This window comes from Megascapheus bottae, chromosome 11, assembly GCF_031878675.1.
Source record: "Megascapheus bottae isolate mThoBot1 chromosome 11, mThoBot2.hap1, whole genome shotgun sequence".
Taxonomy (NCBI): Eukaryota; Metazoa; Chordata; class Mammalia; order Rodentia; family Geomyidae; genus Megascapheus; species Megascapheus bottae.
The window spans coordinates 11,889,923-11,916,286 of NC_143519.1; the positions used below are offsets into that span (position 1 = coordinate 11,889,923).

At 39.9% G+C, this 26,364-nt stretch overlaps 1 protein-coding gene across 1 annotated transcript in view; it reads left to right on the plus strand.

Annotated features, from left to right (window-relative positions):
* Abcc4 (ATP binding cassette subfamily C member 4 (PEL blood group)) overlaps positions 1–26,364 on the plus strand; it is a 191,872-nt gene that overhangs the window by 149,216 nt on the left and 16,292 nt on the right. Inside the window, exons 26-29 of the mRNA XM_090341965.1 lie at positions 3,657–3,812; positions 13,384–13,473; positions 24,623–24,795; positions 25,841–25,946. Of these exons, the coding sequence (XP_090198091.1) occupies positions 3,657–3,812; positions 13,384–13,473; positions 24,623–24,795; positions 25,841–25,946 (525 nt within the window). The remainder of the gene's footprint in view (positions 1–3,656; positions 3,813–13,383; positions 13,474–24,622; positions 24,796–25,840; positions 25,947–26,364) is intronic.

The following is a 26,364-nucleotide window of genomic DNA, read 5'->3' on the forward strand; positions in this document are numbered from 1 at the left end:
TTTTTTTCAGAGAGCCCTTCTGTCCCAACCTGGCTGCCTGGCAATACCTGCCTCTGGTGGGAACTTGGCAGAGGGCAGAGCTCCAGACCCCAGCCCTGTTGCAATCAGATTGGCTTTTGTATAAGATCCCTGCCTTCCAATAAAGTCCTCTTTCAATCTTTCATGATGAATAACCCATGTTTTCCAGAAACTTCTGTCTATCTCTTGCTTGAGCTCATGGGTTTCAGTAACTCCTCTTGGCACTAAGTATGGCACATTATCAGTGCTGTGCCATTTACCACTTTAGAGATGCTTTTTTACTTTTGTATTTTGCAAAGCATGAGGATACATTATAATTCCGTTCTGTACAATTCCAAGTTTATGCCTTTGTTTGTAACTTTCTAGTAGAGTCTGTCTCATCTATTTTCATCTGTAGTCCAGGGTGCCCTCCCCAGCAGTCTCAGCCCCCACACCAGCCAAGGCTCTGTCAGCTCTTGAGTTCCTTTTATTACCTGCAGGTCTGTCCTATTTCCCAGATGGCCAGTGCAGGCCGTCTCCCCTCTCCCCCCCAACATGGTTATAAATCTAAACATTTCTCAAGTCTTAGATTAAAGTCCCAACTCTAGAATTCCTGGTTTTCCCAGGACATTACAGGCAATGCTAAGGACCAGTGGGAAATCTGATATCGACTTGCTCTCAGCATATACCGTCCAGGGGTCACCTGGCCACCTGTAAGGCAAAAGCAGAAGGAGGTCACGGAATTATGGTGTTTAGGAAAAGATGATATGGTATCTGAGATCACAAGGAGCCAGCCCCTCCCAGATCCCTCCCACCATAATCCTAGCCACTCAGAAGACTGAGATCTGTGGTTCTTTGTTCGAAGCCACCTTGGTTGGGGGGAGGGAATTCTAAGATTCTAATATCCAGTTAACAGGCCAAAAGCCAGACACAGAGGTGTGGCTCAAATGGCCGAGCAGAAGCCTTAAGCAAAAAGTACCAAGTGGTAGTGCCAGGCTTTGAGGATAAGCTCCAATACTGGCACATAAAGAAAAATGAAAGGAAGGAAGGAGAAGGGAAGGGAGAAGAGGGAAGGGAGAAATGAAAAAGAAGAGAGAGGAAAGAGGAATGAAGAAAATGAGAAAGAAGAGGAAGGGAAAGGAGAAGAGGGAAGAGAGGAAAGAGAGAAAGAAGTCCTGAGGGTCTTCTTGGAATTCTGTATTTGGAAGAAACTTGTTGACTATCTCCAAGTGTCCTAGTGGTTTTAATATGCTGAATTTGGCAATATCTTTCTTTCAACCAGCAATGAAAATCCTTCAGATGATAGTTTTGATGAGTTTAAAAGGTAGGAAGAAATGGCCAGTGCCATGTTTTCTTTAGGTTGCCTTTAATTAAATGTCTTAATTGAACTAATTAAATCAATTAATTAATTGAGCTGAGAGCCCATAGTGCTGTAATGCCTGAGGAGACTATCTGGCCATTTCCCCACCGCAGACAAAGTGGGTGTGTGAGTTCCTCTGGGAGCCAATAGCATCTGAGTGCCCACATGTTCTGCATGTGTCTTGTTGTGTGGCAGTTTGCATAGAACACCCAGAGATGACAGAAACACAGCAAGGACACAGGCAGACATGGACTATATACTTAATGCAGAAAACAGGCCATCTAGGGGGGAAAAATAGTTTGCATAAGAGAGTAACAGCATCTGGGCCCTGGTGGCTTATGCCTGTAATGCTAGCTACTCAGGAGGCTGAGATCTGAGGATTGTGGTTCAAAGCCAGTCCAGGCATGAACGTCTGTAGACTCTTATCTCCAGTTAACCACCAAAAAACCAGAAGGAGTGCTGTGGCTAAAGTGGTAGAGCACCAGCCTTGAGCTGAAATGCTCAGGAGTAATGTCCAGGCTCAGAATTCAGCCCTACAATTGACCTCCCCCCCCAAAAAAAGGACAGTAACAGCTACAAAGATTTTTAAAAAATAGATAAAGCTACTTTTCTTACATCAATCTCTTTAAGGATTAATTATTGAGTTGCCACATTTGATATTTATAAATTTTTCACTCGGAAGTATTCAAATGAGATAACATGTAAAATGCCTGGCATGTAATTAGTGTGCAGTAAAGTTCCATTGCTTTCTGTATAAAGCGATGAGGTTTGAGACTTTATTGAAATAATTTACAGGCAATAGAAAGGCTGGCCTATGCCCTGTATGGCTGCAGAGTTTTGAATAAGAATGCTGTCACATGTAATCTGCAGAAGGCCAGCTCATTGGCAAAAATACTACCTTTCCTCCTACATATGTCTAAGAGCCAGTTCTGAATTTTTGCTTGCATTTTATTATTGATTCTTTGGACTTATTGTTGGTGTTCTTCATTTCTCCTTGCTCTCGCTTTATTAAGAGGAATATTTGACATAAATCTTTCCCAAAGGGGCCATTGTAAGTATTAATTGGTTGGTAAATGACTTTTGAACTGCTCAGATAAAAGGCCTGAGTATGCAGCAAATGCTATTTGTGGTGCTGGCATTGATCTCATTGTTTGTGTTTTGGTTACTACTTTTGTCTTTTAAGATTTAGAGACTCACTTTTTTTTGGGGGGGGGAGGGGCATGGGACTTGGACTTTGAACTCTTCAATTCAAGACTACCGCCCTAGCCTGTTGAACCTCAGAGCCATTTCTGGTTTTCTGATGGTTAATTGGAGACAAGTCTCAGTCTTTAGTATCCAGGCTGGCTTTGAACTGAGATCCTCAGATCTCAGCCTCCTGAGTAGCTAGGATTACAGGCGTGAACCACCACACCTGGCTGAGACTCACATTGTTTTAAAAAAAAAATGTTAAGGCATGTTGAGACAGAATATATCCAGGTCATAAATACACGGAAGTGACTTATTTTCTCCACCAATGAATAATTGGTCTAAAGTAATAAAACTTTGGACAGAACAATGCTTCTAAGTGTATAACACCTCTGATGTGAGTGGTTAATAACATCGTTGTGAAATTTGAAAAGAAATTCTCTTAGTTCAGGGTAGTGAGATCTACCTTTTCATAACCTGTAATCCCAGCAATTCAGGTGGTAGAAATAGGAAGATCACAGCATGAGGCCATCCTGGGAAAAGTTAGCAGGACTCTACCTCAAAAATCAAGCTGAGGGCCGGGAGTTTGGCCTAGTGGTTAAAGTGCTTGCCTCGCATGCATGAAGACCTGGGTTCGATTCCTCCGTACCACATACATAGAAAAAAGCCAGAAGTGGTGCTGAGGCTCAAGTGGTAGAGCTATAGGATAGACATTTGAAACCAGCCTGGGCTGAAAGGTCTGTAAGTCTCTTACCTCCAATGGAAGTGGCAAAAAAGCAGGGCTGGAGGTATTGCTCAAGAGGTTGAGCACCAGCTGAATAGTGAGGAAATATTAGATTCTGTCTGAAAAATAAGCTAGCAGTGAAAAAACTGAGGCCATATCTCAAGTGGTAGAGCAGTTGTCCAACAGTCATGAATCCCTCAGTTCAAACCCTGTCACCACTACCACCAACCAAGAACAACAACAACAACAAAAAAATAGCCAGCCATTCTTATAGGTTGAGGAAATAGTAGTCAACACAAAACTTTCATAATTCAGCTTCAAAAACTAATGTGTTCACCTAGGTTTATTGCATGTTGATTTTTTTTTAATCTTCTCTCGATTTCTTTATAGATTGGAATTGTGGGAAGAACGGGAGCTGGAAAAAGTTCTCTCATCTCAGCTCTTTTCAGATTGTCAGAACCTGAAGGGAAAATTTGGATTGATAAGATCTTGACAAGTGAAATTGGACTTCACGATTTAAGGAAGAAAATGTCAATCATACCTCAGGTATGCGAGTCAGAGTGTTTGCACATGTTTCTTTTATAAGGGCACCCAAGTTTAATTGCTTTTAATTTTATTGCTGTTTTTTTTAATTGGATAAAAAAAATTGATCCTATTTGCCAACGGAGCATATTTTCAATGGGCATTTTCACTGGATACCAGAGTTTATATGTTTGTTCATTTGTGTGTGTGTGTGTGTGTGTGTGTGTGTGTGTGTAAGAGACAGGGGGAAAATATATATTTATATATCTGTATGTATACCCACAAGCACATTTATGTATGCATATATATATATATGGAGAGAGAGTGAGATACATAGAGAAGAAGACAGAAAGAAAGGGCATGATTGATTTAATAATACCTAGATAGATTATCTAGGCAGATTTCTGGATTTATCTTCCCCAGGTGTCTGAGTTTTATCCACTGATAGCCTACATAATTCTGAGAATAGAATGAAAAGTTGTTTGCTTAGCACTCAAGAGGATGCATGGATTTTAAGTGCCTTAATGAGGGAATTTGGCTGTACAGACTAAAGCTACCCTTTCAGGGGTGATTATCTCCACAGAAGGGCCTCCTACGAAACTGTGGAACTGAGAATCCCAGAGCTCATACACACTTCATGGATACTTTCAAAACTAGCATAAGTCATTGATCTCACCCCAGTGTGAGCTATGAGCAACTCTGGGGATGGGGGATTCCATTTTCTTGCACTTCGATTCTCTCTCTCTCTCTACCAGGAGCCACCTCTGGGAGTTGTTTTGAGGGAACTGTGCAAATATGGGTTGAACACTTCACATAGACCTAGAACTTGGTTGCTATCTCCTCCTGGGCTCCTGACTGTTTTTTGTTTTTTTTGTTTGTTTGTTTTTTAATTCTGCTTAATGGACGACTTTCAGGGAGTGTTTTAGAGATTGGGTTACCTGCCCAGTAATTCCCATCTTTGCTCTTAGTTCATGTTTTCAACATAAACTCAGAAAGTATTTATTGAGTAATTACTACCCTCCAGAGAGATAGCTGTGGGGATAGGGCCAGTTTTCACAGGCCTGGTGCCTGTACCTGCAGGCTTCTTCCTGCTGTCACTTGCACATATTCAACTCCAGACTTGCTATTTGGGGCATAGAGTTTTGAGGTATTTCATACTCTACATTTGTCTGGTCATCAAGGGGAGGCAAGTAATTGTGAGGGTGTGAACATAAAGGACCCTTAAATACTTGTTGTTCTGTCATCCCCCCAAAAAGAAGAATATGAATGTTGACTTTATGTCCTAGTACAGCTATCATTACCTAACATTGACCTCTAACTGAAATCACTTCAAGTAATTTTGAAATCAAGTGGCTCATGCTTATAATCCTGATACTCAGGAGGCTGAGATCTGAGGATGTGGGTTTTATACCAGCCTAGACAGGAAAGTTCATTAGACTCTTACCTTCAGTTAACCACCAAAAAGGCAAGAAGTGGAGCTGTGACTCAAATCATTGAATGCCAGCCGTGAACACAAAAGCTAAGCAATAACACTCAGGCCCTGAGTTCGAGTCCAAGCACAGACATGTGCAAACACCCTCCCCCACACACACATAATACCTAGTTCAAAATGAGGTACAGGCATAGATGCCATCAAAAGAATGGAAAATGATGTGTTGCATCCCATGTGCTCTACATTTGGGAGCGTAACTGAGTAGAGCCACTGTGAGAAACGAGATGGAGGCTCCCAGGTGATTTAGCATTTCTGCCTCTGCATATCCAAAAGAATCAAAAGATGGGTCTCCACTTTCATAATAACATTATTCTCAGTAACCAGTAGCACCCATCAGCCAGTCAATAGATGAAAACAAAATGTGGTTTATGGAAAATTATGCAGCTTTCAAAAGAAAAGGAATTCTAATCCATGCTACAACAAGGGTACACTGTGGAGACATTTAGCTCAGGGAAGTAAGCCAGTCACAACCAATATAAATAGATCCACTAGTACAAGGTACTTGTAGAGTAATTGAATTCATTGAGTCAGAAAGTAGAATTGTGTTCTCTAGAGGCTGAGAGAACTCAAAGATGAAGTATTAGTTAAATGAGTTTTAAAAAAATGGGTTAAATGGGTCTAAATTTTGTAAGATGAAAACTTAGTGAGAGGGTGTTAGTGGTCAAATAATGTAAATATACTTAAATACCACTGAATTCTGTTCTTTAAAATGCTTGATGTGCATGGCTCAGGGGGGATGGGTGATAATGTTGAAAGGGGTGACATTGATTAAGATATATTCATAAACTGCTTTGTTAAATGGCAACAACTTAAACAGATATTAACCAAAAGGAAAAACATGCTTGGGGCAACCACTTATATAGATATTAACCGAAAGGAAAAACATGCTTGACAAGAAGAAAATGGGGAAATCTTCAAGCACTAGAAATCCCTTTGCCTATTAGAAATGTGCCTATTAGAACAGTTACAGGAGAAAACAAGAGTTCAAAATTCCCACATTCTGTCCTTTGCTTGTACCCATCTCAGAAATGGGACAGGGGAGATTTGTTCAACAGAGAGCATGGGTGTACCCATAAAGTACTTTTATATCCTAGGATGAAAGGACCTAGAAACGTGCCCCATGCTACTTCTGATGCTTCTTAATAAGAAATGGCTGTGTGAGTGTGTACATAAAAGAACTCTAAATAAAGAAATGGCCTTAGATGATTCTTGGCTCTGCCAGAAATGTTTTGGAAGCACATCTAAGTAAAGACTAAACACACCTTGACATCACCAGGTTTTGGTTCTGTTCCATAAGTTCCCACCCTCCCTTTGTGCCAATGCTCTGTGAATCAACTCCAGAAAGCAGAGTTAACCAAACAGCACTGAGCTTTGTAGCCATGTAGCTCATGGATCACCAAGCATAGTAAACACGGAATCCCTATAGATTGCCTTTGTGTTCCTTTGTCTCCAAAGACCAATGTGGGTTGATACTAGGAACATGCTTTGGAGAATCAGGCAGTGTGCAAAGGGTCTCAAAAAGATTAGGGCAGGTGTCTCCGAGCATGGACTAACAGTAACACTACCCACAAGTTTAACCCTGTTTGTCTCCTGGGAATGTGGGATCTTGATGAAGTCACTGAGCCTTCCAGCTTCATCCTGTCCTTAAACCTGGTCCCTCGTCTCCTTTTCCTTTCTTTTTTTTTCCTTTACTTCCCTCTCTCCCTCCCTCCTTCTTTCTCTTCCCTTCTCTCTCTTTCCTTTCTTTTTTCTTCCCTTCTTGTGCTGGTCTCTGTGGCTCAAACTCAGGGCCTTACACTTACCTGCTCAAGACTGGCATTCTTATCACCTGAGCCACACCTCCTCTTAGGGCTTTTTTACTGGTTAATTGGATTTGTCTCCTTGCCTTGGTCCTCACACCTCAGCCTTCTGAGTAACTGAGATTACAAACATGAGCCAGTGCTTCTCAAATAGAAAGTTCATTATTAATAATTTGGACACTGGCCTCCTAGATGAAATCACTACTTAAGTAAAAACGGTAGCACATTCTGGAAGGACTTGACTCATTAATTTGTTTATGTTTTGTAATCCTTAGTGATTTTCTTTAAACCATATTACTTATATAAATAGTGTAGTAGTTACAGGCAGGCATGCATGCATGCATGCACATGCACACACATGCATGCACGCACACGTGTGTGTACGCACACACAAACACACACAGTGTTCTAAGGTAAAACCTGTCAGGGAAATCGAATGTTTCTCCCACATGGAGGCAAAGGGAAGACCCTCCCTTGGTTTTCCTCCCCTCTAGCCTTTCCTACCTTGCTGCTGACCAGCTTTTCCTGACTGCTATTCAGTACCCACTAATACTTCACAGCCCCCCGCCCACCCCAGCAGTCCCCACCATTTCTTTCCAGCTCTGCCTGCATTCCATGCCTTTCCGCCTTTGTACTTCTCTAGTGCAACCCCCATAAATTACACCAGAAGCATAATCTCTTCCATTTGTGGAATCTTTCTTGTGCTTTACCATTTTTCCCTGCTGCCTCTCACTTAATCCTTCCAACAGTTCTGTTGTCACTCTCATTGGACAGTTAAAAAGTGAGGCCCAGAGAGCTGAACTCACAAAACAAAGAGGCAGAGCCTGGATCTCCAGTGATCCAGAGAGACTGTAAACACCAAATCCAGAACCTCCTTGGCTTTCCACTTTAATATTGAGCCATTAGGTGTGTACATGGGCCCTGTGTGTACATGGGCCCTGCATACCTATGTGCACTGAAACAAAACTCTCATAAAACATTATCACTGTGCTCTATGCCCCGCTCTTTTTATTATTCCCACTCTATTCTGGTTCATAGAAAAGACAATATTATTATCATGTGCCACAAAATTGATTTCATGACCCATTGGTCACACCTGCTGTTTACAAACACAGCCTGCCAACTTCCGCTGCATGGTCCAGCCCTGGTTTCCATTAGCACGAGATGAGGATCCAGAGTTGCATTAACTCCAGCAAGGAAGGAAAGCGAGGCGTAAGGAGATTCTGAACTTTTTAGGGTTACAGAACCTAAGACAGTCATACTCAAAAAAATGTTTCCAGCTAGGTGCCAGTAGTTCCCGCCTGTAATCCTAGCTACTCAGGAGGCTGGGATCTGAGGACTGTGGTTCAAAGCCAGCCCAAGCAACCAAGTCCATGAGACTCATCTCCAGTTAATAAAGAGCCAGAAGGGGGCTGGGAGTTTGGCCTAGTGGTTAAAGTGCTTGCCTAGCATGCATGAAGACCCGGGTTCAATTCCTCGGCACCACATACATAGAAAAAAAAGCCGGAAGTGGTGCTGAGGCTCAAGTGGTAGAGCTCTAGCCTTGAGAAAGTCCAAGGACAGTGCTCAGGCCCTGGGCTCAAGCCCAAGACTGGCAAAAAAAAAAAAAAAAAAAAAATAGCCAGAAGGAAAGCTTGGCTCTAGTGGTAGAGCACTAGTCTTGAGCAAAATAAGCTCAATGACAGCACTCCAGGCTCTGAGTTCAAGCCCTAGAACCACACAAAAAAAGCAAAATAGTTTTCAGTAAACATTTACCTAGCTGGCATTGTATCAGATATTTTACCCATTATTTTTCTAGCCATGCCACTTAAAGGATCTCCAAACCCATTATCATAACCAAAGAGAATAAATACAGAACAAAACCAAGAGATGCATTTTCCAGGGGCTTTTTACTTCAGTTAGGTAGTTTTTAAAGACCAAATTGTTAGGATCAAGTAACATTCACATGGCTCAGCTGTGGGTTGAGATGAATCTTTTCAAACTGATTTTTCCCTCCATACCAGATCTCTTCCTCCCAAGTATCCAGGATTACAGATTTGCACCACCACACCCATCCACGTCACAGATTCTTTACGCCTAGGGCTTTCTGGCCTCCGAGCAGAAGGAAATATTTTCAATCATTCCATGCAAATTCACCTAAGGCTTGTTACTCATCAGTGCTATGTATATCTCTATCATGATTAATCATATACACTTTCTTCACACTTCATTGTTTTAAACTTGAATCAGAACAAAAGCCATCAGGTATTTTAGAAACCATCTGTTTTGCCACGCAATTTGGGAATTGTGTTTTTCTCAGTAGGTTGAAAGGTTAACCAGAGCTATGTCTCTTTAAACTCTCCATTTGATTACCTGGTCCCCTTTTCCTGGCCTTGTTTTATTTCCCCCCTCTTCTTTTTTTTCATTCTGAGAAAAAAACTCAAAAGAGAAAAGGAGGTAGGTATGCTGTGACTAGTAAAGAAATACAATTGGATCCCAGCCTAATGCCTTTCTGCTTTGTTTCTGCACATTGAAGTCTTCATTAAAGCTGGGCTCTGCTCCCTGGAGCTGGTGACCTTTTTGTATTTAAAGAAGACTTTACAAGACTTAAATTCTTTTTCCTTTGTGAGTGAACAAAGTTCTTTTCTTCTAAAAATACATGATAATCCATTCCTTCAGAGGCTACAGAATTTTTTTTTAAAGGCAGAAACCATAACTTAGAGTAACTTCAGGTGACTTTCTTGTTCCTGAGACCAGGAGACACTGTCCTTAGCGAGTTGGAAATTTTAAAAAGGAGTTCTAGGACCCTGGGAACAGCATTAGCTATCATGATGCACTTTAGTATGGGGAAGTTTACTGCTTGGCACCCCCAAGCAGTTAAGTGTTGAGTCTTACCTAGTTGTGATGCCTTTTTGTCTTGGTCTCAGGTCAGCTTATGCATGAGGTTAGTGGGTAAAGTTTCTTCCTGACATAATGGAAGCCTGTTTTTCAGTCTTCACAATAGTCCTAAGTAAGACTGTAGTTTTCAGCCTGGTTGTATCAAGGGATTATCATTTTACTCCTTTACAGCTTTGATTCTTGGTGGCCACTTAGTGGCCCTCGGCCTAAATAAGAACTTATGCTATGTTTGTAACTGAAGACAAACTTAGCTAATGACACTGGCCCAAAAGATATAAAGTGTGTGGACATGCTGTGGTGAAAGAGGTTCGCTATGAGTCCTCCATTTAAATGGTTATATTAAATAAGAGCATTTGTTTTCTTAACTGTGCTGTGCCAGATAACTGTGGAAGTTACCATAAAACCTACATTAAACAAGATTTAAATATGTACTATCAGAAATATATATATATATACCAGCTAATAAATGTTATATATTCAAAAGAAGACTGCATGTCTTCCCATAAATCCATGAACCAAAGTGTTCTGCCTACAAACATGTTTGCAGGCACTGATTTATAAGCTTAGTTAATAACTTCATTGGAGGTAGGCACTTACAATAATAATATCAGAAATGCTAATTACTTTGACCTTTATCTCCTCTTGTACTATCTACCATGGCCACTTTCATTGCCTTATGAAGATAACTTAATGATTCCTTATTTGGCAGGTGGATAAAAGCCCACTGAGAAGACACCAAAATGAACACCATACATAAAACACATTGGTGTAGTAAAACAGCCATTGTGTACAAATTGCCTGGCTGATTGGAAAGAAAACTATAGCTTCAATCAGTGAATCTTTTATTGAATCATTCTCCTCAGCCAACAAATTTTTGTCAAAATTTTGCTTGTGGAAAAACAGCACTTTTATATATTTGGTGTGTCATAATGAAGAAGAAAGTTCTTACTAAGTAGTTTGTCTTGTAACACTGCTGAAGAAATGTGAGTTACTGCCCACTATTCCCTTCAAGCTGGCAGATTGAGTTGGGAAGGTGCCTAAGCGTTCTGTTCCTTTCTCCAGTCAGCAGTGATCTGTGATAATTAGCAGAGCTTCTTGGGGCTGATGTCAGTGTTCAGAGTCAGCATAAAGCAGCTGCAAATAACCGAAGCTCGGAGAGAGCGACTCACAAGTCTGTGAAGAATTTCTCATTAATCCACATTCTTTAAGAGACTCATTCATTTTAAGGCCAGCAGTGGTGGCTCTCTCCTGTAATCCCAGTAACTCACCAGAACATGCCTCAGGAGGCTCATAGTTTGAGGCCAGGCCAAGCAAAGTGTTATCAAGCCTCCTTCTCAACACACGAACCAAGCATGAGAACTCAGGCCTATAATCCTATCTATGGGGATGCATCTGCCTAATATGCTTAAAGTCCTGCATCCACATCCTTGCTTAAATAAATAAGTAAATAAATAAATAAGGAGTTTCCTAAAGGGAAGAAGGTGAGGGAGACTGACAGACATGAGACCTTGATCATGAGGTACAGGACTGTGTTTAAACCCTGGATTCCTGTAGGCATAGCCCTGAAGTGTGCAGTTATGAACCTTCTTACCCCTTAACCAGGAAGAAAGGTCTGACTGGCAAAGCAAAGCAAGCTTTCATAGCTTAGCTTAGGGATGTGTCTCAAGGTGGTACTTTGGAAAAAAAAAAACAAAAAACATTATCAAACCCTTGGCCTGATTCCAGATGTGATTTTTGCTTTGTGTGAGGAGCCCAGTGGGAAGATAAGTTTGGGTAATGTAAGTCATCATGGACAAGGAAACAGAACCGTTGTTCATATTAGCACACTTCTCTACATGCACACGAAGTGCTTTGTCTTCTTCCAAGCCTGTATGTCCTCAGGGCTCCCAGCAGTCAGGTCTTCCAGGGGTAACAGAACCATCAACAGAAAGGAATGATGGGTAACAGCTTCCCCACATCTGGCCATATCTCTTCTGTGCACCTCATAGATGCAAAGAAAGAAGAAGAAGTTAACCTGGTTCACTGGAATCGTGGAATTCATTCTGACAGAGGCATTGTTTGGTTTTAGTATGAAATCTTCTAGTAGAATGGTGACCTTCACTGTGTCCTGCTATTGCGTTTAGTGTTCATTTTGAAACATTATAAGATCAGTAATTTTTCCCCCTCTTACTTCTTAGGCATATTGATCACTTACTTTATTTTGTGCAGATGAAATGCCATTTCAATATCTTTTTCTTTATGTGTTGTTGAGAGATACGTATTTTTGGTGGCACATCACTTTTCTTTTCTAAGTCCTGAAATGGAGTCACTGGAAGACAGAACCAGTATTCCTTGTGGCTAGGGAAAAGTTTCTCCTCTGGAATCATCAGTGGCCAGCCCTCAGGTCAGATATGATGGAAGACTGTGTGTCCTGATCAGTGCTCCAGCCTGGGCAAGAGCCAGGCTGCTCTGGTTCCCGTGGCTGTGCATTTCCTGGTCCTCACCCTTACTGCTTGCCAGGTGCTTCTCCACTGCTCACATCTGCCCCCAGCCCACCAGAAGAAAATCCATGCAAAGCTATGCACAGCCCGCCTATATTCACATGTGTTCTTGCACTCAAGAAACCCAGAAGGAGGTGTGTATTTCAAGAGCAATTTAATTGTGGCCTCCTCCTAAAGCCGGTGAATGGGAAGAGCTATTTAAAATAATTTTATTGCTTTAATAATAATCCTTGCTTCCTGATGGGTTTCAAGTTCCCTTGCTCTTGTAGTTCATAAGATGATTCGGTGAGCCGGGGGTTCAGACAAGGTGAGAATTAGCTGAAGCAGGATCACAGCCATCTCATGAGTAGAGGCACTACAGGCCCGTTAGGTAACTTCCCTTTAGACAAAGAACAGAACCCCAATTCAGGGATACAAAGAGATTCTCAATCCACCAGACTGTTTTGTTGTTGTTATTATTGTTGTTTTTGCCAGTGGAACATACTTAGCTATTTTCCTTTGAAGCACAAATATTAACTGATAATGTAGTTAATGTTTTCTACTATTACGTTAGGTTCTGTAATTTATTTCTCTCTACTAGATTCAGTAATTTATTTAGTTCTTTGGGTGTTCAGTTTCTCAAATATATCCTTGGATTTTGTATTTCAGTAAATGATACTAAGAAAGCGTGTTTTGAACCTAAAACCTGATTTTTTCTTCAATTTCTTCTTACGATGCCATGCTGTAACCATTTCTTTTGCTAGTGTTAAGAAGTCTGTAAGTTATTTTGGAGCACAAGTTTGTTGAATGGGAAAATAATAAAGTTTCTACTTTGCAAATAGACATTAGTAACTTTGGAATTAATGATTACTATGAAATTTGGTTTATATCTTAATTGTTTTGAAGATTAGCATGAGGATTAAATGAAAAGAGGCACTAGTAATGACATTCACTCCTTGGGCATTCAGGAACCTGTTTTGTTTACTGGAACGATGAGAAAAAACCTGGATCCCTTTAATGAACACACAGATGAAGAACTGTGGAATGCCTTGAATGAGGTAATGTACAGAATATGATTTTTGGGGAGTCGGGCATTGGGCTTGCATTCTAGATTTGGGTGCTTTCCTGGGGTCTTTTGCTCAAGGTTAATGCTCCAGCACTGAGCTACAGCTCCACTTCCGGTGGTTAATTGGATGTTAGAGTCTTAGGAACAGTCCTGTCTGAGCTGGCTTTGAACTGTGGTCCTCAGATCTCATCCTTCTGAGTGACTAGGATTACAGGTGTGTGTCACCAGTGCAGGCTAGAACATATTTTTAATCTGCTAGCATCCGTGTGTATGCTCCTGTTTGTAACATTTCAGGTAACTAAGGAGCACTTAACTGTTCTTTAATTCTGTTTTCTGGGGAACCTGGAAGACACAGATGCACTGATGGAATTAAAAAGTAATTTGTTTCATTTTAGCTTACATTATATTACTTATTCCTGAAAGAGCACTAAGTTAGAAGTGATACATACGAGTTCAAATTCTCCTAACTACAGAGTACCCTACAACATTTTGTTTTACTGCTCTGCTTTTAAGGAAAATCTAGAAAACAGAGACAATAGTCGTTTTTCAATATTAATCCAAAGATTAATGAGAGGCTGTGATATTTTATAAGAAAGTGTTCAAAGGGATCAATTATACAGTTAGAAAGTAACCGTTATTTATGGGCAAACATATCATTTTAATACTGCAGAGTGAATTCAGGGAACAAAAACCCCCAGCTTTATTATGTTTTTATACTACTAATACAGTTATTCCTGGAGAATTTGCTATTATTTGTGTAGTGGATTTCTGTGGACCACGTTTTAAATTCCTTTTCTTTGCAGGAAACTGATTTTTTTTAATTTTTTAAGTTTTGAGGCCTTGATCTGAGAGCTTCACGCTATCTCTCTTGCCTTTTTCTATTTAAGGCTGGGACTTTACTACTTGAGACACTGCTTTACTTCTGGCTTTTTGCTAGTTAACTTGAGATAAGAGTCTTATGGACTTTCCTGCTTGGGCTCTCTTCAAACCCTAATTATCACATCTCATCTTACTGAGTAACTAGGATTATAGGCATGGGCCCTGGGGCCTGGTTGAAAATGATTTTGACTGCTGTCACACTGTGGGTTTATTGTTTCAACACTAGTTATGTTATAAGTTCACCCTAGTTCTGCAAACTAATTCCAAGTCACTTGGACAGAAACTGTATCTGGGACCTAACAACTTAGTCTTTTCTGTTTCAAAGGGAAGCATGTAATAAATAGATAGTGAATGATCAATCGCTTCATTTGAGAAAAGTATACCTTATTTCTTTGAAGCTATAAATCTCAGTGTCCGCTGTTATTGCTGTCTGGAATCAGGGCGTTTGTCAATGTTACCCTTTCAGGGTTAGCTCCGAATTTGAGACCTGACAACTCTATGCCAATCATTCTTTCTTTCACGTACACTCTGCTTTCCAGAAAGCTAGAGATACTTTCTTTTCCTAAGTTCCATCCATCTCCTGCTTGAACATTTGTTGACCTTTGATTTCACTTCATTTCAATTTTTATTTTCTCTGTGTTGACATTCTAGGAGAGAAGAGGGAGGGAGAATTGTTACTCTTCAAAGATAGTAGAGAAAGATGTGAGAGTCCCCCCATTCTTGATCTCACAGGAGAAATTGAGTGGCAATCTGTGATATACACTGAAAGAACAGGAATTACTAGTCCATTATTTTTCAGTTGGCTTCAGTGCTTAGATTTCTCTTCCTAGATGCTCAGATAGTAAAATTGCTTCAGAAACACTGGGCTCTAATCAGTGGAGAAACTTTAATTATTCGATCAAAAACCATCTGAGGACTTGGCTGCAATTTACTTAACCCGTGACAGCCAGAATTGCACTCAGGGTACCCTCTCAGAATCCTGACAGTGAGTTGGTAGAAGTGGTGGATAACTTGACCTACCTCTGCATGCGCCCCATTTGGAGATTCTTGTACAGAGATGTAAGTGAAGGATTGTGAGGCCTGCCTTGACTGTGGTGCCTGGCGTCTGCACATGGCTTCTGGACTTGACTTTATGACTCTCTGCAACTCTCAGAAGTGAGAAAGGATAACATCATTCTCTTTGTCGAGGAATGTCTAGGAATTCCTCATTAGTGTACATATATATGTATGCTACACACATACATACTTTTTGGGGGGTGCCATTCCTACAGCTTGAACCCAGGCGCTAGGCACTCTCCCTGAGCTTCTTTGCCCAAGGCTAGCACTTTTCCACCTGAAGTACGACTCCACTTCTTGCTTTTTGGGTGCTTAGTTGGAGATAAGAGTTTCACGGACTTTTCTACTCAGGCTCGCTTTAAGTCGGGTCCTCAGATCTCAGTCTCCTTAGTAGCTAGGAGTTACAGGATTACAGGCATGAACAACCAGCACCCAGTCTCCTCATGATGATGGTGATGATGGTGGTGGTGATGATGATGATGAAGATAGACAGACAGACAGACAGACAAACAGACAAACAGATAGATAGATTTGGTAGATTTTCTAAAAACTAGGATGCAGCATTGTAATATGATATGATTCCAACTGTTTCTTAGTCACCACCTACTGTGAAAACTGCAGCTAAGGAATTCTTGCTACCAGAATATCTAGATCACTTACTTGGGAATTGTTAAAACAGTACAGTTTTCTCTTCTTTTTTCTGCTCAATTTTCTGATATTTCCAGTTTTTGTGTAGTATTCTGACATTTTTTTTTTTACTCCTCAAGAGAGGGAGAAAAGGCTGGGACCCCTTAATCTAGACTCTTAGCACTGGCAGGGTTTGTGGCCACAGGTTTCCAGGTGGTCAGAGATTCTTTCTCTGGAGACTAGAATTTGGATGGTTGTGGGGTCAGAGGGAGGGGATTCCACATCCCTCCAGGTGGGGATTCCACGTCCCACCAGAGTCCACCACACAGAGACAATCTCATAAAAAGGTGAATTTATTGGGGAAGTAGATGGTGAACTGACCAGCCAGGGACACAGTGCAGACTCAGGAGTTGTGGTTGAACCTGGCCGCACACAGGTGGCCAATGGGATGGTTACATACACAGAGGGACCATACCAGCTCTAGCCACCAGCAGGTAGCCAATAGGGTTACAGCCCAGTATTTGAATTTACCTATCACCTTAGTTGGAGCTAGTGTGCAAATTGGATAGGTCTCCACACAAAGCAGGCCTCCCTCCACCCAAGCAATATCCCTCCTCATGGAGGGGTGGGGATAAGGTTGCCCCTCCCTAGAAGGGCAAAGGTGGCTGGGCTGCTTTACCACTGCTGACCTTCCACAATGAAGCAGGGGAACTCTTAGTGCATTCAACATGGTGTCAGTCTTTGCTTCCCTTAACAGTAATCTGTAACTTCACCTCCTTGGAACTATAAGCATGACACTCTGCATGTGTGGCTATCTGGGGAGACACCATATGTAAAGGATTCAACACCAGTGCTGTGGCAGTTCCTCTGGGTCTCTGTCATACAGTCTGCTTGCTCTTTTTATGTATTTCTTCCCATTTAAACCAAAGCACCATAGTCTGTCATCATCTTCTGGAGATAGCTGGAGACCTGGTGTCTGGGGCAACTTTTTTTTTATTAAAGAATTTATTAACATTGATTTTTTGCATCATATTTCAAATGAAAAGTTTAACAAACAAATGTTCAAGAAGGGAATCTCTATATATAATCACTGGCATTTAGTTTTTTTTAGAACTTAATCAAAATTAGGCTAAGGGTTTCTAGGGTAACTTTTGTTAAAATGGACTGAGTCTGGGCAAGGTCCCCAATCCCATTAACCAGTTTGTAAATGGTGACAGCTGGAAATGGGAACCCAAACCCTCAGGGCTGGCTCTGATTCCATAGGAGAACACTACTGTTTTTACCTCTAGCAGTTTCAAGTAAGAATGAGAATTTTCAGACGCAGTGTTTTTTTTGTCCACTCTTCTTCCTTGAAGAGGACAATACCTGAGATAGAGAACAAAGTAGGTTTGACATTCAGAAGGAGAGACAGTTCTGTGGTTGTTAACCTATTTGCTTGGTTATTTTTTTTAAAAGATGCTAAAAGTTGCTTTGAAGATTGAAACATTGCCTACTCTGAAAAGAATAATCCTTACTAGAATCCTGGATACCTGGGGCATCTAAAAAGCAATGATTATTTATAACTAAAACAGAACCGGTAACTAAAGATACAGAAGCAATAAATGGAAAAGGATCAGAAGATCTCAATTGATAAAACTGAATTTGAGTCAGCAAGTTACTTCTGTTATAAAATAATTTTGAAAAAACTAAGAGTAGGGTATGTCCTGTCAGAAAGGTAAAGAAGTCGTCTAGTTATACACAAGCTGATACTATCTTCAATAGACACAAGTATGTCTCATTATACAAGAGACCAAGATACAGAAATCTGAGCATCGGTAGCACATGGATCAAGACCCACATCATTCGCCCCTTGTTTCTCCTACCCTAGGACACAGATTTGAAAGGACAGGCTTCCTTTTTGCCTCATGTTACCACTGGCTTTCCTCAGAGCTCATCTTCACCTACTGATTACATTTCAGTCGCTCTTTTATTTCCATCCTCCGTCCTTCTTTCTTTCTGTAAAGTCAGGAAGTTCCAGGATAAGTGAAAACAGAACATGTTAATTTCCGGCAAGGGGCCCTGGCACTTGGTATTGGCAGAGGGTACGTGGTATGTGACTTGGAAGATGATTAAGATAAGAGAACAGGATATTTTTCAGAGTATTTAGTTGTAGTTGACTTTCCAAACTTCAAAGCAATCTGAAGCACTTCTATAACGGGATATATAATTTAAAATATTACACTATGATTATGTTATTATTAGGCCTATTTTCCTAAAATTATAATTCTTTTTTTAATGCTTTGCACATTTTAATGCTTGGTTATTATGTCCTTGGGCCAACTGGGTTTTTTGTTGTTGTTGTTGTTGTTTTGGGGGGGTTTTTTGTGGGTTATGGGGAGCTGTCCCTGAGCTCCAGCTCAAGCTACCTACTCCTGGGCCTGGGCATTGTCCCTGAGCTCTTCAGCTAAAGGCTACTACCCTACCCTTGAGCCAAGCCCCACTTCTCTATTTTCTAGGGGTTAATTGGAGATAAGAGTCTCAGGTGTCTGGGCTGGCTTTGAACCTTGATCCTCAGATCTCAGCCTCCCAAGTAGCTAGATTACAAGCATGAGGCTCTGCACCCAGTTCAAAGGTCCAATTCTTTGATTGAAGAATTTCACATCGCTGGAAGTATGATAGACAAACATGATGATCACACATATCCTTCACAATGTTGGCCACATCTACCTTCTCTTTGATCTGATCTGTTTAAAAACACAATTTATGTGCCAGTACCAAAGCTTGCACTCAAAGCCTCCGAAGCCCTAGAGCTCAGCATTTTTCTCTCATAATTGGGGCTCTACCACTTGAGGCATACCTTCAGTCCAGCTTTTTGCTGCCTAATTGTACATGGAATTTCATCTAGTTAGAGGTCACTTTAAATTGCAATCCTGCAGGTCTCAGCCTCTTGGGTAGGTAGGATTATAGGAGTAAGCCACCATCTCCTATCTTTTATCTAAATTTTACTGAACCATCTGAAGGTATATTGGTATACATTTTCATTAAGTTGCGGATCACTCTTAAAATATGTAAAAATATCCTGCTAAAGATAGGGCTGTCTTTTTAACATAAATATTTATCTCACTCAAGAAATTTGATAGTAATAGAATGCCACTGTCAATTTTTTTTTCATGACCTCCCCTGTTTCTACTCTTACTCACTGTCTTCTGCCTTCTTGGGTTTTTTTTTTTTCATTCTAACCTGTGACCATAACTTGAACTCATGATAAAACATCAGAGGAATTCCACATGCATATCATTGTCATAACTGTTCCTGGTTGATAAATGAAGACGGAATCTCACAAGATACCTTTCTATTAGAAAGGAACATTACTGAACAGTGATCTTCACCTTGAAATCCTTATTGCTCTTCAGGTGAATAAGAAGGGTAGAAATGGTCACTTTAGACAGTGAGATTATCTTTGAAATGTGCCTGTCAATCTTAAGAAAGGCCCACCTACATATGCCAAAATGGTGAAGTCTTCTCAGAAGGAAAAGCTGATAAAACCTTGCCACTGTCCACTTTGCCTTATCAACAAGGTTCAGACCCACAAGTCTGTCTCAGAAGAGCAATATTCTAGCTGGGTACCAGTGGCTCACCCCTATAATCCTAGCTACTCAGTAGGCTGAGGATTCAGACCAGGGCAGAAAAATTCTGTGAGACTCTGTCTGTAATTAACCACCCATAAAGCTAAACTACAACCATACTCGGAGTAGTGTATCAGCCATGAGTGAGAAAAGCTGACAAAGAGCATGAGACCTTGAGTTCAAGTCCTTGTTCTGACACACAATTGCACACACACACACACACACACACACACACACACACACACACATGTACATATACACACACAGAATAGTACTCATAAATCCTTTTTATTGTTACAGAGATTAGGATTAGTACTACAATACAAAAGCTTACATTTCACATTGTGTGTGTTTTGCTATCGTTTGTATTGCAGCCAAGCACTAATACCATATTTCATCTTAATAACAATTGAACTTCCACTATGCACCTAACCCAAAAGTACATCATGTTTACATGCCTTTAAGGTTTTTGTTGTCATTGTTGTTGTTATTTAACAAATGGAAATAGGAAGACACATGAAGTAATAAACCCTGGCAAAGGAGTAAATCAGCAAAGGAGCAATAGAAAAATTTTTAAAATGTTAACAAAAAAATAAGGCAGGAAATATACCTTTCCACATTAACAGTGAATATTACTGATCACTTCAATCAGAAGACATAAAAGGGAAAACCCAAACATGCTTCCCCTCTAAGAAATATTTTATAGAGACAAATAATAGGCTTAGGTTGAAAGCCTAAGAGAAGATTTTCCAAGCAGATGGACCCCCAAAGCAGGATGAATCACTATACTTTTATCCAATAAACTAGACTTTAAACTAAAACTAGAAGAAATAAAGAAAATTACCTCATACTAATAAAATAACCCACTAAGATGAAATATTAGTTATTAACATATATGTACCAAATATTGATGCACCTAATTTCCTCAAACACATCTGAACTTACACACACTAATGCCTAGCACAACAGTAGACTTCAATACTTATCAATAGGGAGATGATCTAGACAAAAATTAATAAGGAAACCTCAGAATTGACACTGTAGATCAAATGGATTTGACAAATATCTACAGAATATTTCAACCAGCAGTGGAACAATAAGGATTCTTCTCAGCACCCCATGAAACTTTGTCTAAAATAGATTATATTTGGGGACACAAAGCAAATCTTAGCAAATATAAGAAATTGAAATAATTCCCTGGGTTCTATTAGACCATAATGGAATTATTCAAGAACTCAACAGCAATAAAGCCACAAAAACTCAAGCCACAAAAAGTATTAAAACATGTGGGAGGGTGGAAGGGGTTCTGGAAAAAAAACTCTTAAAATCTATTTAATATAAAAGGAAACTTATCCAGTGATACAATCCTATACTTAAAGATTATTTCCTCTCCTAAGCAAAACCCTTCCTAGTCTGACAAACACTTTGGGAAACAGACCACAGCAGACCGTACAAAAAAAAAATTAATCTATTAAAAACAGTAGCTTTTCTATATACCAATAATCAACAAGCTAAGGAAGCAATCATAAAAAAGAATTCTATTCACAGTGCAAAACAAAGTACTTAAGCATAAACCTAACCACAGAGGTAAAGGTAAAAGATCTGTACAGTGAAAAGTATAGAACCTTAAGGAAAGAAATTGAAGAAGACACTAGAGGATGGGAAGACCTCCATATTCTTAGATGGGCAGATTCACTAATACCATGAAAATGGTTATACAACCAAAAGTGCTCTACAGATTGTGTGCAATTCCCATTAAAATCCCAATTGATATGAATAGACAGAACAATCCTAACTTCATATGAAATAATGAATAGCTAAAGATATATGGAGTAAAAGGAACAACACTGGAAGGTAGCACAATGCTTGATTTCAACTTATACGACAGAGCCATGGTAACAAAAACAGTGTGGTGCAAGAGCTGGGAATAAAACCACATAGCTATAGCCACCTAATCATTAACAAAAGAATAAAAAAAAAACATAAACTAGGGAAAAAACCAGCCTTTTAAGCAAATGACATTAGGAAAAGTGGTTATCTAGTTGTGGAAGACTGAAACTTGACTTCCCTTTCCTATTCTGCATAAAAATCAACTCCAAATAGGCAAAAATTCTTAATGTAAGATCTGAGTACAGGAAAATATGGCAAAAACTGAAAGATACAGGTATTCTTTTTTGAATAAAGTCACAGTTGCTCATAAAATAATACCAAGAATTGACTAGCAGAACTATATTCAATTAAAGATTCTTCACAGCAGAGGAAATAATTGCTAGAGCTGAGAAACAAGCCATATGGGGGAAAAATCTTTTCAACTACTCAAATGATAAAGGAAAAAGTAAAAGAACAAATGGCCCATCGGGCCACCAGTGGCTCACACCTGGGCTGGAAGTCTTGGGAGTCTCTTATCTCGAATAAACTACTCAGAAAAAGCTGGAAATGGCGCTGTGGCTCAACTGATAAGCATTAGCCTTGAACACAAAGGCTCAGGGACAGCACATAGGCCCTGAGTTCAAGTCCCATGACCAAAAAACTATAAATTGTAACGAAGAGGCTCAGAAACAACCCCCAGAACCTGAGTTCAAGCCCCACAATTGACAAAGGGGTCAGGGGGAGAAAAAAGAATGATACAAGGGTGAGCTTGGCTGGGGAACATTGTGTGTGTGTGTGTGTGTGTGTGTATATATATATATATATATATATATATATATATATATATATATATGCATGGAAAAAAAAAGTTTAAAAATGTTACATTGTATCCTTGTTCTGACTTTTCATTCCCTGCAAACCCTTTATGAAATTGAAGTAAATGCACTTGACAGCTTTAGTGATGTGGGATTAATTCTGGGAAAGAACAGGCTACTGAGATCCTGACGTTTGAGGTGCAGTTTCCATTGTTTGAACTTGTTAAAACTTTTTCCAGTTGATTAAAATCTTCCAAAATAGCAAAGTACCTATAGGATTATAGCTTTAGAGAACCATACTTCCTGCAGCTACAATTCTGTTTAAATTTTCCTTTTAGCGTACTAACTCCTGTGCTAATGATTCTCTGGGAAACTTGATTCAAGCGTAACAATCCTCTTTAGCTTTTCTATAGAGATATTTTGTATGTTGGGAGGAAGAGCTTCCTTTCTGAGAGACCTCCATGCCTCCTTTGGAGGGTTCTTGGCGGAGGTGACATGGCAGGAAGGGAGCTCAGGTGACAGGGCACTAAGATGAGGCCTTTTACCAGTACAATTTTCATGCCAAAAAGGCTCCCTTAAATGTGAGTCTGTGATGCTGGCAGATTTGCAGAGTTATGCATCCATGAAAACAATCTCCATTTGAGAATACTTCTGTCAGCCCTGAAGACCCCATATGTCTCCTCACAGCTGTACATCCACCACTTCGTTCTGCTCTTTGTATCTAGAGATTCCAGCAGTGTTTTTGTTTTTTTTTAACTAAACTGTTCAGAAAATACATTTTTAAATCTGGTTATATTGTACCTACAGAATTATTTTCTTTGGTATTTTTTAATAACATTTATACCAACAGTGCTAACTTAGTGCATTACTGATGGCAACAGAAAAGTACATTGGTTCTGGCAAGTTTGTTCTTTTGGGCAGGGGAGGGTGTGTTTTTATGTTTTATTATCTTTAAGTAGTTGAACAGGAAAGTGTCATGTAACAAAGCAGTATATGAATATAATGCATTTCAATGGGTGTCACGCCTTCAACAATCTCATCCCCTTTTGACCCAACCTATCCCGAACACCTCTCAGTTTCATAGTATATACAATGAATTCTTTTTTGTTGGTCGTGGGGCTTGAACTCTAGGCCTGGGTGCTGCCTCTGAGCACTTCAGCTCAAGGCTCTCTACCACTTGAGCCACAGCACTCCTTCCAGTTTTCTGGTGGTTAATTGGAGAAAAGAGAACTTTCGTGTCAGGCTAGCTTTGAACCGCTATCCTCAGATCTCAGCCTCCTGAGTAGCTAGAATTACAAGCATGAGCCGCCAGCGCCTGGCTTACAATGAATTCTTGACTGCATTCTCTTCCTGCCTTCATTTTCAACCCCTCACCCTTGGACAACCCTCTCCCCCTTCCTAGTACCTATTTCTTGGCTTATTTTGGGGGGCTTTGACTTCGTCTTTCTAAAAAATTGTACTATTTAGCCTCTCCAGGCATCTCCTATAATTCAGTCCACTTGCATACTACCCAGCATCTTTACTTACAGATTTACAGGCACATTTCTGTCTAACACTAATGAGAGAAACCATGCAACCCATGTTTCTTTGGGCCTGGCTTATTTCACTTAATATAATTCTTTCCAAGCCTTTTTATTTCCTTATAAATATCATTACAGTATCATTTCTTAAATTACATTTTTATATGTGTATATGCACATAATTTTCTTGGTGGCACTCTGGAAAGTAGTGTGTGAATTTCTCAAAAGAAACTAAATGTAGCTGGACAATCCTAGCTACTCATGAGCCTGAGATCTGAGGTTTGCAGTTTAAAGCCAGCCCCGGCAAGATAGTCTGTGAAAGTCTTATCTCTAGTTAACCACTGAACTGGAAGTGGAGCTGTGGCTTAAATGGTAGAGAACTAGTCTTGATCAATAACAGTACCCAGGCCCCAATTTCAAGCCCCACAACTAACAATAACAAAAGAAGGCATAAACAGAACTGTCCTGTGACCCAGCAATTCCACTCCTAGGCATTTATCCCACGGAACACAAATAAGGCAACAGTAAATCCACTAGCACAACCATGTTCATTGCTGCACTAGACACTGTAGCCAAAGTATGCACCTCAGTGGATAAATGGATTAAGTTTATTTTAAATTAGATTGTTGATGTTCTGAGTCGATTCTGCTATGGTTCTAAAGAACATTAACTGGAACTGACTCTCACTGTCCAGAGAATTCACATAAGGTCTGCTTTCCGGGGAAAAGGACCTCAGCGCTCTGATGCCATTCCTCTGTTTACATCTGTAGGTACAGCTTAAAGAAGCCATCGAAGATCTCCCTGGTAAAATGGATACTGAATTGGCAGAGTCAGGATCCAATTTTAGTGTTGGACAGAGACAGCTGGTATGCCTTGCCAGAGCAATTCTCAAGAAAAACCGGATATTGATTATTGATGAAGCCACAGCAAATGTGGATCCAAGGTACAGACTGAAGATTGATGCTACATTGACTCAGAATTTTAAATGTGACAGACACTTAATGATACTGACAAGTGTTCAGTGCTCTATTGGCCTCAAAGAAAAATCTTGATCACATTAATTCGAAAAAGGAAACAAAGGAAGAAACAAAAGCATGTTTTGGGGTGTCAGTAATCTAATAGGATGAGCATCCCTCACCCCAAAACTTAAAATCTAGAAGCCTCCAAGATCCAAAAATTTTGTATGTGACACTACAAAAGGGAAACTCCACACGTGATTTTATGTGCTAATGAGAAAAGAGGCCCAGTGACCCTTTAGGGGAAGAATGGACTTTTCTGTTCCTTCAGTTGACATGTACTTACTTTGCTTCAGGCACAAAATTATTTTAAATACTATAAAAATTACTTTCAGGATGTACTAAAAGTTTATTATTTTCTTTCTTAGGGAATACTTAATATTTTGATCAAGTAGTTCCATACTTGATTTACATTCTCACTATTGATTTAAACTGCTTATTGATTAGAAATTGTTTTAGAATCCTTATAATTACTTACCAAATTTTAGTTGAATATTTTCTATTTCGTATGTTTATCTTCATCTCTTTCACAAAGGATAAAATATTTATCTTTATGTTTCTAATGAACACAGCTGTTATGTCAAGTTGGTGTCTTTTCCCCATAATCAGATCTTCTAGAATATAGCTGAATAAAAGATTATCATATGTAAAAAAAATTACTTTCAGGCTATGCAACTATTATGAAGTTCAGAATCCAAATTCCTCTGATCCTGGGCATTTCATATAAGGGATACTTAGCTTGTGTTTTAGGCATCCTGAGCAAGTTAAATTCCTAAATTCTACTTCTGATAGTTTCAGGCCATATGAAAGGGAACTTTTTAATGGTAAGCCATGAAATTTCTGAGTTGACTTTAAGAGCAAGATTGTATCTTCAAATGTTGATTTCTCTTTTTTTGAAGCATTGTGAAATTAACACCTGATTTTTTAAAGACTTGACTTCACTTTTCTCATATTCACTGATTAAAATTCCAGAACTGACGAGTTAATTCAAAAAAAAATCCGGGAGAAGTTTGCCCATTGTACTGTCCTGACGATTGCACACAGACTGAATACCATCATTGACAGTGACAAGATAATGGTAAGTGTTGTTCCTGTGGTAAACCAGGGGCTTCACACCGGGTGCGTGTGTGTGTGTGTGTGTGTGTGTGTGTGTGTGTGTGTGTGTGTGAGAGAGAGAGAGAGAGAGAGAGAGAGAGAGAGAGAGAGAGAGAGAGAGAGAGAGAGAGAGAGGGAGAGTCAGTCCTGGGGCATGAATTCGGGGCCTGAGCATTATCCCTGTGCTTAAGACTAGCACTCTACCACTTGACCCACAACCCTACTTTCCACTTTCTGGTGTTTAATTGGAGATAAGTCTCATGGACTTCCATGAAAACTTGGTCCTCAGCTCTCAATCACTTGAGTAGCTAGGATTACAGACACTAGTGCCTGGCAGCTGTCCATTTTTTAATTGTATCCTTTCTTCTAAGCACTGATTTTAAAAAGCCTCTATAATTTAA